Source organism: Azolla caroliniana, unplaced genomic scaffold (genome assembly GCF_043228905.1).
Source record: "Azolla caroliniana isolate FFs.n. ecotype wild unplaced genomic scaffold, voAzoCaro1.0.p SCAF_10, whole genome shotgun sequence".
Classification (NCBI taxonomy): domain Eukaryota; kingdom Viridiplantae; phylum Streptophyta; class Polypodiopsida; order Salviniales; family Salviniaceae; genus Azolla; species Azolla caroliniana.
Genome location: NW_028230445.1, coordinates 7,839,641 through 7,854,954, shown reverse-complemented (window position 1 = coordinate 7,854,954; position 15,314 = coordinate 7,839,641). Strand labels below are relative to the sequence as shown.

General features: G+C 41.1%; 1 protein-coding gene across 1 annotated transcript; it reads right to left on the bottom strand.

Annotated features, from left to right (window-relative positions):
• Positions 1-1,542: 1,542 nt before the first annotated feature.
• On the bottom strand, positions 1,543-9,360 carry LOC147858913 (uncharacterized). Its single transcript, XM_087326051.1, has 4 exons — positions 8,662-9,360; positions 7,829-8,314; positions 3,027-3,533; positions 1,543-1,802 (listed from the first exon to the last, which is right to left on the bottom strand). The coding sequence occupies exons 1-4, from the start codon at positions 9,349-9,351 to the stop codon at positions 1,719-1,721; spliced, it is 1,767 nt and encodes a 588-aa protein (XP_087182177.1). The 5' UTR covers positions 9,352-9,360; the 3' UTR covers positions 1,543-1,718.
• Between the last annotated feature and the right edge of the window lie 5,954 nt (positions 9,361-15,314).

The following is a 15,314-nucleotide window of genomic DNA, read 5'->3' as shown; positions in this document are numbered from 1 at the left end:
AACCTCGACAACCAGCACTGGTTGACCAGGAAGTTCATAAAGCAGTGATTCAGGCCATATGTGGTAACGAGCGCCAACAACAACGCAACATACCACCTGGCCAAACTCAATGGGAAGAGAATTGCAGTGCCAATTGCAGGAAAGCAAATCAAAGCCTTTAAGAAGCGGCATGAGCCAACACCGGATCTAGACGTGGAGGAAGACGGTACCAACGGGAACAAAGAACCAGACGAGGACCCTGTCGATGATGGAGCGAGAGAGGACGAGTGAAAAGTGGACCGGAATCCCCTCAGCTTCACTACTCAACACATACCGAAGGATGTGCGATTTGGTAGGGGTGGATGTCGTGGGGAATTCCGGCCATGGGGAGAAACTTCGTCGGATGCACGTGAATGAGGATGTGCAAGTATGCACATGAACAATGACTAATGTACAAAGAAATATAAATTGTACTAGGCAGAGTAGTTAATGGGTACTTTAATGTCCCACAGAAAGAGAAGAATAAGAGGATATGATGTGAGAGAATCAAGGGGAATCGATGACAAAAAACATGTGTCTTTAAGCGTGATGTAACGACCTCCCCTTGTGTTATAAAAAGGGAGGTTTATCGGATTGCGGAGTCGGTTGTTCGTTTTCCTATTTTCTTATTTCTCTCAATTGTTGTCCAGTGAGGCCTTTGTTCGCGTTGGAAGCCAGTGAGCTCCCGACCAGAGGCTCGCTAGGGTATGTGTGCGTGTATGCGTGGAGAGCTTGAAGCTTAGTCGCCGACTGTGTCCAATTGTATTTCTCTACCAATTAATCCATTCCGATTTGTTGTATCCAATTCTCTTTTCTTTGTTGAGTATGCATTCTCATAACATGCAAAAACTAGCGACCCCGCCTAGAAGCCATGGTTATGGTACCTTCTACTTCAAGACCACGAGTCACACCCACATCGAAACCCTTTGACCTCCCACTTCTTTTCGAGAGACTTTGGCCTAGTACAAAGTCATTTCCTTTATAGAATATGTTACACCATAGCTCATTTTGTACAATACTAGAACTCTTTTAGCTGTAAGTTCTATTTTTATTTTTTTTTATTTTGAGGGATTGGGTAAACACACTATTTTGTTGTAAACCAATTGTCTCATGGGCCAAATTTGGCTTTAGAAGACATTATTATATCTTTCTTTCTCAAGCAATAGAAATAGCATGTGACCACAAAAGGTGTCATCTACAATGTGACCATGATGACAAACTATGAGTTGAAAAACTCATGAGCAGGTTCATTGCCAGGGTATATAACCCCACGTTACATATACAATTGACTTTAACTTATTAGGTTCCCATTGGAACAGAGATGCTAAGAAAAATATAAGGAGTTCATAATGCCAATTGATCTATTATTCAGTTCCGTAATTGGAACTATTAACTTGAATTAATAGAATTGCTGAATCTTCAATATAAAGTTCTATTCCAATAATGATAAGATTCCATTTGAACAGAGATGCTAAGAACAATATAAGGAGTTCATAATGCCAATTGATCTGTTATTCAGTTCAGTAATTGGAACTATTAACTTGAATTAATAGAATTGCTGAATCTTCAATATAAAGTTCTATTCCAATAATGATAAGATTTCACAAAAATGCTCGTAATATCCTCCAAAACAATTCCCTGTGATGTTATTACAAAAAGCTGAGTATGCTTGCACAAAGACAGCAGTTCATATGTAGGTGTTAACGAGGTGATGTGAAACTCAATTGAAACCCCCTCTTGCCATGATCACTCTCAAACTGCCTCAGAATCTCGCAATAGTTTACCTGAAATCAAAGGAAAATAATAATAAGTGTAAAAAGTATGCAAAACATGTATAATGGCGCAATGTTATCAAAGACAATCTCACTCTTCCACAGTTGCCTTGATGAAAATAATCAAGAAAAATTAACTCTAAAAGGCTGCAATGACCAATGAAACTCGACAATATATTACAGCTCAAAATATTGTCCATTCTATGAGAATAATAAAATAAATTATTTGCATATACTTAGTATGTTACCTAATTGATATTGATAAAGATAGATTTTACTCATCCTCAGAGGTCAAATGTGATCAATGGGACAAACAAGAGATTAGTGAACAAACTTTTGTGGCCCCAATAGAAATGTGTGTAGGGATAGGTCTGCACTAACAATGAGGGAAAAAGAAAGCACAAATGTGATCGAAGGTGGAGCTTTGTTGTAGAGATAGATAGCTTTTTTAACGTCCACGGGAGACCAATTGTGATGTATGAGAAGGGGCCTAACCCATGGCCAGGATCGAACTTAGGTTCTCTCAATTTTATCGCTTTGATGCTTTAGTGTCAACCACCAAGCCAACAGCCAGAGAGAGAGAGAGAGAGCCAATCAGGCCATACTTGAGATGGCTGTATCAACTGTTTCGCATTCGTAATGTTGTAATTCAATACACCAATGTGGCAAGCAGTTTAGAAGAAGTGATGCACGCTGTAACAACGATGTGAAAAAGTAAGATTTGAACCGAAAACTTATGTTGATAACCTAATATATTCTCATTAGAGTAAGAATATTACGGGAGATAGATTTTACTATTGTCTTCACATGTCAAATATGACCTGTGAGACCAAAAGTGAGTAGACTCTCAATATTCAAGAAATTTACTAATGAATGTCACAATTAAGAGTGCAAATTGTGATTCTGAAAGAAATTTGTGCAAGGATTGGGTTTGGTTGAATTTGTGAGCACGATCAGCGGTAGCACATTGTATCAAAGTGTCATAATTAGACTCCCAAACCTATTTAGAGCAAAATGTGCATAATCAACTAGTCTCACCACCTATGCCCCAACGTCCTGTCTCACATTGAAGGGAATGTGAAGAAAGTTGTGTGGAAGAAACTGTTCAAATGGTAGACAACAGTATGGGCTCTAACATATATTGACATGTACCATTTCCCCGTTCAGCTAAGAATATGGTTTTGTAGTTAGGAGAGAGAGAGAGAGAGAGAGAGAGAGAGAGAGAGAGAGAGAAACCTCAAGGCGGAACAGCTTGGTTGGAATCACTATGCCAGCACCAGCAGAAAGCCTGGTAGAAGACCAGAATCTCTTTAGAGAGATGGATGGAAAGTCGATTTCCGGAAGGCCAACAAGATTGCCTGCACAGATGAAACAATGGGCATGTATATTCTGGCTCCTCAAAATTTTGAACGGCAAATCGAAGGATAGATCTGCAAATCCAGTAACTGAAAGGTCTCCCCCAAGAGCATCACTTGATTCCTCTTCATCACCATTCCTGAAGGAATTTATAGATCTTCTGATATCCATTGGGCCGACTCCCCTACAACGAAAACCTGACATCATGACAGGACCATTCATCTCACAAGCAAGAGATGCATTTCCAACGACAAAAAATCGATCACTAATTGGAGTTGGCCTTGTGCAGAAATCTTGACCCCAAGGTATTATTATTCCCCCTGATATTCCAAGATTTAAAGCAGCATTTGCAAAACCGAGAGGAATGGCACCTCGCAAATCTACCTCCTGCCACAAAATGCACTATCTTAGGTGAGTTTACATTGAGTTGATTTATTTAAATACTTAATTTTGCATAATTAGGTTTTCAAAAACAAACAATAATCTGTGACAGACATGAAAGGCAAGTAATATGCCATATAAATATGACTTCTAATGAAACTTTAAGACTGAAATACTGAATGCAAAAAGGACTTCTAACACATAATTACAAATAATTGGAAAGAAAAACACGTTACCTAAACACTTACACAACAAGAATAAACGGTTAATATACCAAGTCCAATGTTTGAGTAAATTTCAAAACAACTCATATCAGAAAATAAACACACTTCTTACTAATGGCCCCACATAAAGGTGTTTAGATCACCATACACTGAATAGAAGCTCTAAGAATTAACCCTATGTGAGACAGTCTCCAGAAATCACATGCTCCCCAACATGATGATACTGCACTTTCATGTGGTTCAGTGTGGCCTGGAAACAATGGATTCCATGCAAGACAAAATGTGGGTTTGTTAATCACAACGGAGCATGGTGGCCACAGATTGTCAACACAATAATTCCATTGGAGGATACAGTAGCACCCGGCTTGGTATTCAGATTCTGCAGATGAAGGCAAAACAGTAGGCTAGTGTTTGCTGCTGCACAATATAGAACCTGAACCAAGGATAAAAACTACGTGATTAGTTTAACAGAGAGTGTCAGGATTTCAACCCCAATCAGAACCACAATCAGCATGATGATGATACAGAATACTGAACATGGCAGTGCCATATAGATACTGCTATGTGAGTTCTGCAGTGGATTGATGAGCTTGACGAGGCTTGATAGTAAAAATGCTCAGTGGTCTGCATAAGAAATGGATATTAGGAGTATGCAATCCAAACTAAGCGGGCCATTTACGAATAATAGGGATCCCAGCCAACTGGTGTGAACAGACGATGTTTCAAGAGAGTGACTAAGGGATCAGAAGGCATGGGGATCGTATCACAATTAGCCATATAAAATTGTTGCAGAATGTCATGAGCATACTGTTTTTGAAAGAAGTTTCTCATCTTTGAGACCTACTTTCTGGTGGTTGGACCACCAGTTCGTGCAAAACATTAAGCATGATCGGTAGTAATGAGAAGTGTCCCATCAATGTGATGTTGGTAATTACCAGAGTGGCAGATGATTAACTGGGGTCCTTGGAACAAACTCTGTCAGTCTTTGTTTTCTGAAGCACTCAGCTTATTAGTACCCTAGCAAATGCAGGAGTGTCATTCAATATCCTCTTCAATTGCAATCCCTTTTGAGGTTCCGACAATAATCCAGGCGCCTGTCGTAGTAGAAGTTGAGGCTTTTTTATAGAAGAGGCACAAACTTCACATTGCATTAAATGAGACAACGTATCCTCCCAACAAGGAATAGGTTGGCCAGTAGTGTTAGCAATTGATGGTATCCATCATAGAATTCTGGGATGATAGCGAACATCGTCATTCCCTTTTGTTTAGAGTCAATTTTTGCAATGGACTAAATAATGTTGTCCCATAGCTCTCACGTTTTCCAAGCTAAACCATTACAAGTACAGGATATTCTAGAGTTACAGCTTAGGAAACTTCGTCAAGTAAAGTTGTCCCATAGTTCTCACGTTTTCCAAGCTAAATCATTACAAGTACAGGATATTCTAGAGTTACAGCTTGAAGACCTGGAATAGGATTTGCCTTCATACACATCACTGAGTCACACTGCTTGGAGAAGGTGTGAGAAATGAGAACAAGAAATGCATATACCTTTTTGTCGTTTCTTGTACCAGTTGGTGTGAGAAGAATACCTTACAAATGTTCTTAACAGCTTGACATAAATATTAACAATTAATAGAGGGCCACAAAGACTACGTTTTTCACTGAATTTTGATCAGCATACCTCGTAACATTCCTAAATGAAATCATGTAGATAATGTGCAACAGTGAACACAGCTACCCAACCATCCACAAAACTTTAGGTTCCTCGCAACCACCTTCCTCAAAATTTCTTCAATGGTCCTACATTCAACTTTCAGACAGACAATTTCATTCTCAAACACCTCATTTTTCCATCACATATCTACAGGAGCAAGTTCAAAATTCAATGTATAAATTATTATAAATATGCAGCTGTATAGCTACTCTCCTCAGCTTACCATCCAAGATACATAGTACATCTCCTATTGTCACTCAGAGAATTTTTTTATTCTACTGTGCTTTCTTTCTTCTCAGACAGGACATTAATCTCTTCAATCCTCATCATCAGACAGGCTGATAATTGTCTTACATGCCCATCACTACCGGTCTTTTATTGCCACTTCGAGGGACACAGTAGTCTCTTGAATACTGCCCTTTTTGGTGACAGTTATAGCTAGCTCTGGGCTCGGTTTCAGCTCAAACAGAACTGAACTGTTAAGCCATAGTTTAACGGTTTATTGGTTCCAAAAAATATTTAATGGTTTGGATTTTTAATAAACGGTTTAGTTTCAGTTCGGTTTGGTTTTATAACTCAGGTTTATAGGTTCATAGGTTTAAATGGTTTGGTTTAAAGGTTTTTTGGTTTTTTATTAAATTTTTTTCCCCCTTAATAATTTATTAATGTAATGGTTTTTATTTATTTAATTAATTTAACTTAAATGCTTATTTAATTTAATGTATTTTTGTTTACATAGATTTTTAATTAGTTTGGCTTAAATGGTTAGGTTTAAATTTTTTATTAGATGGTTCGGTTTGGTTTCAACTTTTCCCTATACGGTTTTAATTTAAATGGTTTGGTTTATCTTTTTTTAAATGGTTTGGTTTAAATGGCTGAGAGTTCATAAACGGTTTGGTTTGGTTTTTGTTTTACATAAATGGTTCATTTCAATTTCAAGGCAAAGAAACCGAACCGAACCGAAACTGAACCAGGCCCATCGCTCGTTATAGCCCTGGACTGCATTCAGCTAGGACTTTGCTTGGCTACAGCATCTTTTCCCAGAAAACTCATCCTTGACTCTTGCTATGACCTCTCTGAAGGAGCTTCCTTCACGTGTCAAGCACATCTTATGCTTCCCCACATTCTGCACCCGCCATTGACTTTCAATGCATCTTCTCACAGAGAAGTGTTCTGCATATCTCTATGTAAGAGGAAATGCAATATGGTGTGCTCATGCTTAGTGGAGTGCATAAGGTGTCACGTGAGCTTGAGCAACAACGTGCACGTGAACAGCACAACCATCACCTCCGGCTCCATGGTCATCTTCACCCCATCAGCTGCTGAATGATGTCATCAAACTCATTCATCTATGCGGCAACCAAATTGGGTTCTTTCATCCAAATCTCATACAGCCAATTCAGTATGTAGGCCCTGTTGAAGTTGCATTCTTCTTTGTTTTGTGAAACTTCATCCACCCCTGCCCTGAGTGTCAAGTATGTACTTCGAAGACTGTCCCTACCTATTTAGCATACATTGGGATTATGCATCAACAGTTTGTATCTAATGAGTTTAGGTGGGCAAGGTAAACATCCTATACTTTGCAAGAAGGGCGAGAGGTGTCAACCACTTGAGCATGCTGATAAAGTGAGCTAGCTAGTTCATTCAAAAAACCATCTTCATAATCTTACTCTTACACTAAATTAAACAAAAGAACGTTAATAAAAGAGACTTAACTAACCTATGCTTGGACAACTACTTGGTCACTTAATAAAATATAACAAATTGTAATGTGAATTAATAGTGTTTATTGAAAACATTTTCACTATTGTCATATCTCCTTTAAGAAATTTAGGTAAGGTGAAACTCCCAATTTAATATATGCATATGGGCTTCCACATTCTAATTGCTCTTTTTGATCCATAATGTTTTATGGAAAATATTCTCATCCTCATCCAGATTTCATCTGTAGCTTGTAAGTTACTTCCAAGTCTTTTTAATCTATGTTTCATTTGCACAATATTATTACTCCATGTTGCTTTCATGATATATGTCATTCTCAAAGGAAAAAGGACATGACCATCATACAGAGCTACAATAAAGAAGAACGTGTTATTTAGGTTGAGAGAATCAAATGTCTTTGAGAAGAATAAAATGGATCACCAACTAATAGATGCATCCATTAAGCATGATACATTCAATGTACAGGAAATATTTTGGAGATACTCAATAACAAATGATGCAAGACAATGTTCTAGTTTAATCACTGCTGGGCAAATGGTAAAAATGCCTAATTTTCACTTAAAATTTAGCAATCCTGAGATTTGAAAACAAGTAAATGATCATTTAAAAAAACAGAAAAGTAAACTACAGGTAGAACAAACCTGACGGAAAAAGCGAATAAGGTTGCTTTGAAATCCAATGCCTGCAATCTGCGAGGATGATCTGATAGCATAGCCTTTGGTTGGTCTGAATGTTGAGTCACGCTCATCAATCTTGAATGTATATTTGAGTGATGATAGAAGGCCATGCCCTAGCTGTCTACGTACGGACGGTGAAGCCATGTGGCTAGGATCCTTCAACATTCTCCACATCAAGTTGTAGCTCAAATCATGACGTGTATCAGAAACTATTCCAGCAGAAACTCCCATAATTTGCTCAGTATATGAAGAATATTTCGACCAATCTTGGTTAAATACCGATGCACGAGTAACCAAAGCGGCTGGAATGCCCTTGAACCTGGGATACAACAAGCCAGCGCTCATTTCTGTAGTGCCATCATAGCCATAGCTAAGCGTGCTGTCCCAAGTCTCGGCATCTCCTAGGAGGTTCTTCCATTTGATAGATCCATCAAAAGTCCAGCTCGTGGTCTGCAAACCACAAACTACCCATCAAAGTTAAACATTCTAGTGTCCATAAGATATCTGATGCACTTTTATTCCACATACATAGATGTGAGCTATGTAACAAATCGGCATGAATTGTTTGTATTTGGAATAATATTGAGTCTATTTGAATGCATGACATAGTTGAGGTATCCATGCTGTGTCACTGTACTTGAATATCAATTTCCAATCATGACCACATTGTACATACAAAATATTTGATTGTGTTTATTGCATGATGGTATGGCCATATATAGATAGAACATCACAAGCTACACAAATACTTGTGAAACAGAAAATGCATGCCTAAATTGAGGAAGAAATGTATGCACCTCAGGCTTGCTATAAACACCAACATCTCCAGAGTAGGAGTTCTCAGGTTCCTTCACATTCACAAGAACATTGGCAGTACCAGGAAGCTCCACAGGACCTGGTTCCAATGAGATAACACATTCCTCAAAGATTCCTAACCCTTGGAGACGAGAAATTGCAAGGGCCACTTCTCGAAGAAGGTCTTGGGAATTCTCGGCAATCTTAACACTCTCCAGTTCGGCCTCAATAACGCTGTCTTTGGTGCGGACGTTACCCTGGATCTTCACATCATGCACCCTCAGCTTAACGGGCTCATTGGTAAATCTCTTGAATAAACGCTGGGGAGATGACATGGTGTGCCTTCTGCTTCTGCTTCTTCTTCTTCTTCTTCTTCTGTGTCGTTCAGGTTCAGGTCTTGATTCTTCCCCTTCAATGCTTCCTTTGTCATCATCATCATCATCATCTTCTTCTTCTTCTTCTTCTTCTTCGCCATCGCCATCGCCTTCGCCTTCATCATCTTCTTCTTCCTCCTGTGCTGCTGCTGCTGCTGTTGCTGCTTCTGAATTACGATCTTCTTCGTTTCCTGCAATACTCGCACTATTACCTTCGTTTCCTAGTTGTTCGTTAAAGCTTGGGTTTTCTTGCAGAGAGCTTGAGCTTGAGCTTGAGCTTGAGCTTGAGCGTGCTGCCTCATCGTCTTCCATAGTCATCAGAGGTGGCAGAAGATGGCTGCTGCTGCTGCTAGATGGACATGCCCAAACCCTAAACCCCTAAACCCTAGACCTTACTTACAAGTTACTACTTTAGCACCCAAAATGGAGGGGGAGCGCTGACCTAGGGTTTCGTCAAGACGGATAATACATATATGTCAACATCATCCATGGACCATCATCATCATGTGCATTCGGCTCGTGCCTATCTATCTCTATCTGCATACTCCTACCAAAATATCATAACGAGAGTGGTCTGGCGACGAAATCGCGGTCACATACAAACAGATATAGTACAGGGTGCCCCTTTTCCGAGAGCTCGTGCGATCTGCACCGTCAGATCTTTAATCCATAAAGAGCGCGCCATTATAAAAATACATCTTTGGTAGCCCCAACTGCAGTAGCCCCGATCGACTCAAGGCAGTAAGCTTGACTCAACACAATAGCCCGACCAACTTGGCGCAGTAGCCCGACTCGAAGCTTGACATCCAGAACTTCAAAAAAACTTGTAAGTCCAGGAAAAAAAAAAAAAAAAAATTGTCATCAAAATCTCTTGAGTTTTAGATAATATCAAATTTCTACCATTAAAATTAAAACACGCACAAATCTTCTTCTGACATTACAAATATGAAATCGGCATATATCCCGACATGATCGCAATATCTTAGTATGTATAATGTTTGATAGTAATTAAGGAAAACTGCGGGCAAAATCAAGGAAGACTAGGGTTAAATTTAAGTGAAAACGAATGGCCAAAGGTTGGCAAAATTATCATTAATTTGATCGTTGAAAAGGGATCATTATAGGTAGTTGACCGACTATGGTAATTTTGGTCGGGCTACTCATTAATTAGGCAAGCTACTACATTGAGTGGGTTAGCGGCCAGTTGGCAATGACATATGCATTAGAATAAACCAATATATACATAACTGTAGTTGGATTCCTAGAATAAACCAATGTATACATAATTGTAGTTGGATTACAAAGATGAACATAAACTCAACTTTTGGAGTAACATCAACATTTGATGGTTCATGTTCCGGTATGGGATCTACAACCTCATTAGTCTCTACCTTTGCTGCCTCCATGCTATTCTCGACCTCCATCTTGGCATATATGTTGCTACTCAAAACATGCAAGTTTTCAAAATCATCCAATGCATGCACAATTGCATGCATCCACAAGAATATAACCCATCATACCATTTTATCCATTTTCAAGAACATTTTAACCATCCATTTCTAAACACTCACAAAATCATTTGACGGGAATGAGTCATAACTACTAATTTGAGCCAAGAAAATGTGATTTGAATGGTTGAGCTACTCGGGCTACCAAAAATCAAATTTTATGATGGCACACTTTTTTTGGATAAAGATCTTATGGTGCAAATTGCATGCGCCTTCCAAAACGCGCCCTGCACCGTCTCCCTCCACGTCCACATACATCAGTTGACAGCCTCTCCACCTATATGCATATGTATACATTATCTATTCACTCCATTTGCACCCCCGCCCAACCCCTATCACATCGACCTCACCCTTCCACAAGTCGGCTAGTTCGTATTCGGTTTCCGTCAGTTGTAGAAACCACTCTCACCTGCTCCCTCATAGTGTTCCATGCCTCCTCACCCCACCTCACTATGTCCCTTTTTTCCATGGTCATTTCATTTGTAACTTCTCTATCGCCATCAACATCATGCTCTTATTGTGTCTCACCTAGTAGTGAATGTCAAATCTCGATAAACAAGAAAGCCGCCCCTAGACCTAATACATAATCGTGCACTCAATAGTTTGAGACTTAATTTAACATCATCAATCACTTATGCCAGTGTTGAGATACTTAGCACAATTATAAATAAAGGAGAGTGATTGTATGCACCGGTAGGACTGTGTGTGTGTGTGTGTGTGAGCACTTATGAGAGAGAGAGAGAGAGAGAGTCTTAAGATGAGAAAACTATGTATTACTTACAATAGTAAAAAAGTTACAAAAGGTTGGTTTAAATACCAACTAAACTAGGGCAAGGGTCCTTTCTACTATTTACAAAACTAGTCTGGCATGTCCATGAGCTAGTGTGAAACCTATTTCTATGGGAAGTTGAGTTCAATTCTCAACACACCCCTTCGAACACATCTTTCGTATATTGAAAAATTGTTTCGGATCAATCTTCAGAATGCTTCGAACTTCGATTGTGCGGCTTTTCGGTTGCATACTCCTTGTTCGGCTTCGATCAATAGATTGGTTCACTATTTTGTACTCCCCCTCAAGCTCGGCTGGTCGGGAATAGATAGGCCAAGGTTCGACGCGAACCGTCGTAGCTTGTCGATACCCAAGGCTTTCGTGAAAATGTCGGCTACCTATAGATTTGTGTTGATGTGGTGTAAGTCTATATCTTCGGCCTGCATGTGTTCGCGGATGAAGTGGTAGTGCACTTCGATATGCTTAGTCCGCGCGTGGAATACGGGGTTCCACGCTAAGTAGATACTACTCATGTTGTCGCAGTATAGACGAATCGGATCCTTCATGGGTACGCCCAAATCCTTCAGTATACGCTTGAGCCATACGGCTTCGCACGTGGCGAGCGTCGCGCCCCTGTATTCGGCCTCCGTGCTCGATAATGCGATTGTTGGTTGCTTCATGTTACTCCATGAGATTGCTTTGCTGCCGAGGGAGAAGACGAATCCGGATGTTGACCATCTATCCGCTTTATAACCTACCCAGTCCGCGTCTGTGTACCCTTTGAGTCAAATTATCGTATTTGACCTATATCTGATGCCATAATCCATCGTACCATTGGCGTACCGAAGTACCCTCTTAGCGCAATCAAGATGAAGGTTTCACAGATTTTGCATGAATTGCCTAAGTAGGCCGACCGAATAGTTGAGGTCGGGTCGCGTAATGGTTAAGTATATGAGTTGTCGATCAATTGGCGATACTGAGTTGGCTCGCACTCGGCTATTCCGGAATCGACATCAAGCTTGAGATTACGGTCAAGTGGGGTGGACACAGGTTTGCACTCCGTCATGCTGAACTTGTAGAGTAAGTTGAGAACGTAGTGTCGTTGTGAGATCATTATCCCGACTAGTGTCCGAATTACTTCGATGGAGCTCGTGCAGGTCTTCCATTTCGAATTTGTCGGAGAGAAGTGATTTGACCTTGTTAATCTCGGCAAGCTCCTTTCCTTCGATGACCAAATCATCCATGTATAGGACGATGACGATCAGGCTATCTGACTCATTTCGAATGTACAAAGAAATATCAGATTTTGACATTCGAAATCCGATTTGATGAAGATATTGCGTGATCTTCGAATGCCACGCACATAGTGCTTGTTTGAGGCCGTAGAGTGGCTTCTTGAGTCGGCACACGACGTTCGGATGATGGCACGATTCAAAGCCGGGTGGTTGGATCATGTACACTTCCTCCTCTACTTCCCCTTGGAGGAAGGCGTTCTTCACGTCCATCTGATGGAGGTGCCACCCTTTTGCTATTGCGATTGCAACCACGGTTCGCACAGTTGTCATCTTTGCCACTGGGGCAAAGGTCTCTTCATAGTCAACTCCGTGCGTTTATGTGTATTCTTTTGCAACGAGCCATGCTTTGAAGGGATTTATGGAGCCGTCGGCATTGTGTTTCACTTTGTAAATCCATTGACAGCCAATTGCTTTCTTGTGCGGAATGTGAGGAATGAGATCCCATGTCTCGTTTTTGCGTAGGGCTTGCATTTCTTCATTCATTGCGTCGACCCATCATCGATCCTTTACGGCTTCAGAAAGGTTTTCCGGCTCCCGTACTGACGCTACCTTCATCATAAAGGCATAATGATACGCCATGTAATCATTGTATCCGAATCGACTTATGGGGTTCTTCTCACGGGTGGATCGGTAGAGCTTCTCATTTGCGGATACTAAGGCTTTCTTCGCTCCATTTGTCTTGATGTCAAGGCCTTCGAACTCACTATTGAGGGAGTGAGTCGATTTGTTGCCGTTGAAGTGATCGTCTTCATACTCTGGCATTTTCGCCTCCCCTTTGTCCAGCTTCGGACTTGGTTGAGATGTGCTTTGATCACTCGGAGGTTCTTTTGGCCCACTTATTCGGGTCATGATTGGACTTTCGTCGAACATGCGCGTAAGTTGATCTTTAGCTTCTGCCTCTATTTCGGCGTATTCCGGGTCGAGCGGAGTCGAAGTCGAAGTTGTCTCTGGTGCGTGCCAGGATGCGGACTCGTCGAAAACGACATCTCGACTTGTTTGAACTTTTCAGGTAGATGGATTGTAGCATTTGTACCCCTTCTATTCGAGCGAGTACCCCACGAGGATACATTTCTCCGACTTTGGATTGAGCTTTTGTCACATATCATCGGGAATATGCACATAAGCGATTGAGCCGAAAATACGAACATGTGATAAGTTCGGCTTCTTACCAAGAAACTTCTCATGGGGGGTTGCGTTGTGTACTCCCGAGGTTGTGCACCTATTCATGACGTATACGGCCATGTTCGCCGCTTCTGCCCAGTATGATTTCGGCAGGTTCTTCTCATGCATCATTGCTCGTGCAACCTCTACTATGTGCCGGTTCTTCCGCTCGGCTAAGCCATTTTGATGAGGTGTGTGACGGCATGAAAATTCTCATCGGATTCCTTCCTTTCGGAGATACACCGTAAACTCATCCGATAAATATTCGTTGCCTCCATCTGATCGAAGGCAGCATATGTGTTGGCCCATAGTTTTTTCAGTTTCGGCTTTGAACCTCTAGAGTGTCTGAACACTTCGCTCTTTTGTCTCATCAGGTAGATCCAGGTGTGCCCGGAGAAGTCGTCGATGAACGTAACGTAATATCGGCATCCGCCAAGTGTGGTTGTTTGGGCCGGTTCCCATACATCTAAATGTACGACATCCAGGATCCCTTTGCTCACATTCCACTCTTTCGGGAATGGGTGTCCGCGTTGCTTTCCGAACTAGCACGCTTCACATACGCCCGTAATCTCCTTTCATAGTAAAGTTTGGGAGTCTGATTACGACTCCTTTCAATTGCATGTTCTGAAGCTTCTAGATATTGATGTGACCAATTCTCTTGTGCCACAAGTTTAGGTCGGTTTCGACTTTGAGGCCCTTTGCAAACATGGTCGATTTTACCTCGTTCGATTCGAGGACAAACATACGGCCTTCACGACGGCCGTGAGTTATGACTCGATCACCTCTTTCGATAAAGCACCCATCATTGTTGAATCGTACTTGCATTCCTTGTTCAACAATCTGGCCAACCGAGACCAGGTTTTTCGTGATGGTAGGAACATGTAGTACGTCTTGAGGTAGGTTTGTTTGTCTTCGTTTCCGAATGGGATGTTCTCGATATGCTATATTGGATGAGCCGTGTCATCACCTGTCTTGACATATCTGGGACGTTTGGGTTTTCGTAATTCCCGAAACCAATCTTCATGAGACGCCATGTGGTTGGATGCTCTCGAGTCAACAAACCATACATTCTTTGAGGGCGTGGTGCTTGTTTCGCCTTGTGTCGCCATTGAGTGCACTTTGTGCCTTATCATGAACATTCTGCTACGATCATCGTAGTCAGAATTCGATGTATAATTCGTAAACATTCCGCTACGATTGTCGTAGTCTGAAATTGATGCATAGTTCATGACCTGTCGGCTGGTTGAAGCAAACTCTCGCTTATTCTTTCGGCAGTCCTCTTCGTAGTGACCGAGTTTTCCACAGTATCCGCATTTGATTGGGTTATCATGATTGCTTGGTCCGGCTTGATGACTCTGCCTTCCGCCGAACTCTCTGGGATTGTTCCTGTCCGCTTGCCATTGGTGGGAGTTATGCTCTTGGGTCTACTGACCGTGACAGCCTTGTCCAAATCGACCTGTATTTCCACGGCCGAAATTTCTTCTATCATCCGACTGGGAGTAGAGCATCTGACCCTCTAGTGCGTTGCTGCTTTGTCGGGTTTGATTT

What these genes read in the sequence shown, in the direction of transcription:
- LOC147858913 (XM_087326051.1), bottom strand. Translation starts at nt 9,351, where the DNA reads ATGACTATGGAAGACGATGAGGCAGCACGCTCAAGCTCAAGCTCAAGC. An exon ending in TTATTCGCTTTTTCCGTCAG is followed by an intron (nt 3,534 to 7,828) that starts GTTTGTTCTACC and finishes ATTTTGTGGCAG; the next exon opens with GAGGTAGATTTGCGAGGTGC. An exon ending in CCAAGCTGTTCCGCCTTGAG is followed by an intron (nt 1,803 to 3,026) that starts GTTTCTCTCTCT and finishes CTTTGATTTCAG; the next exon opens with GTAAACTATTGCGAGATTCT.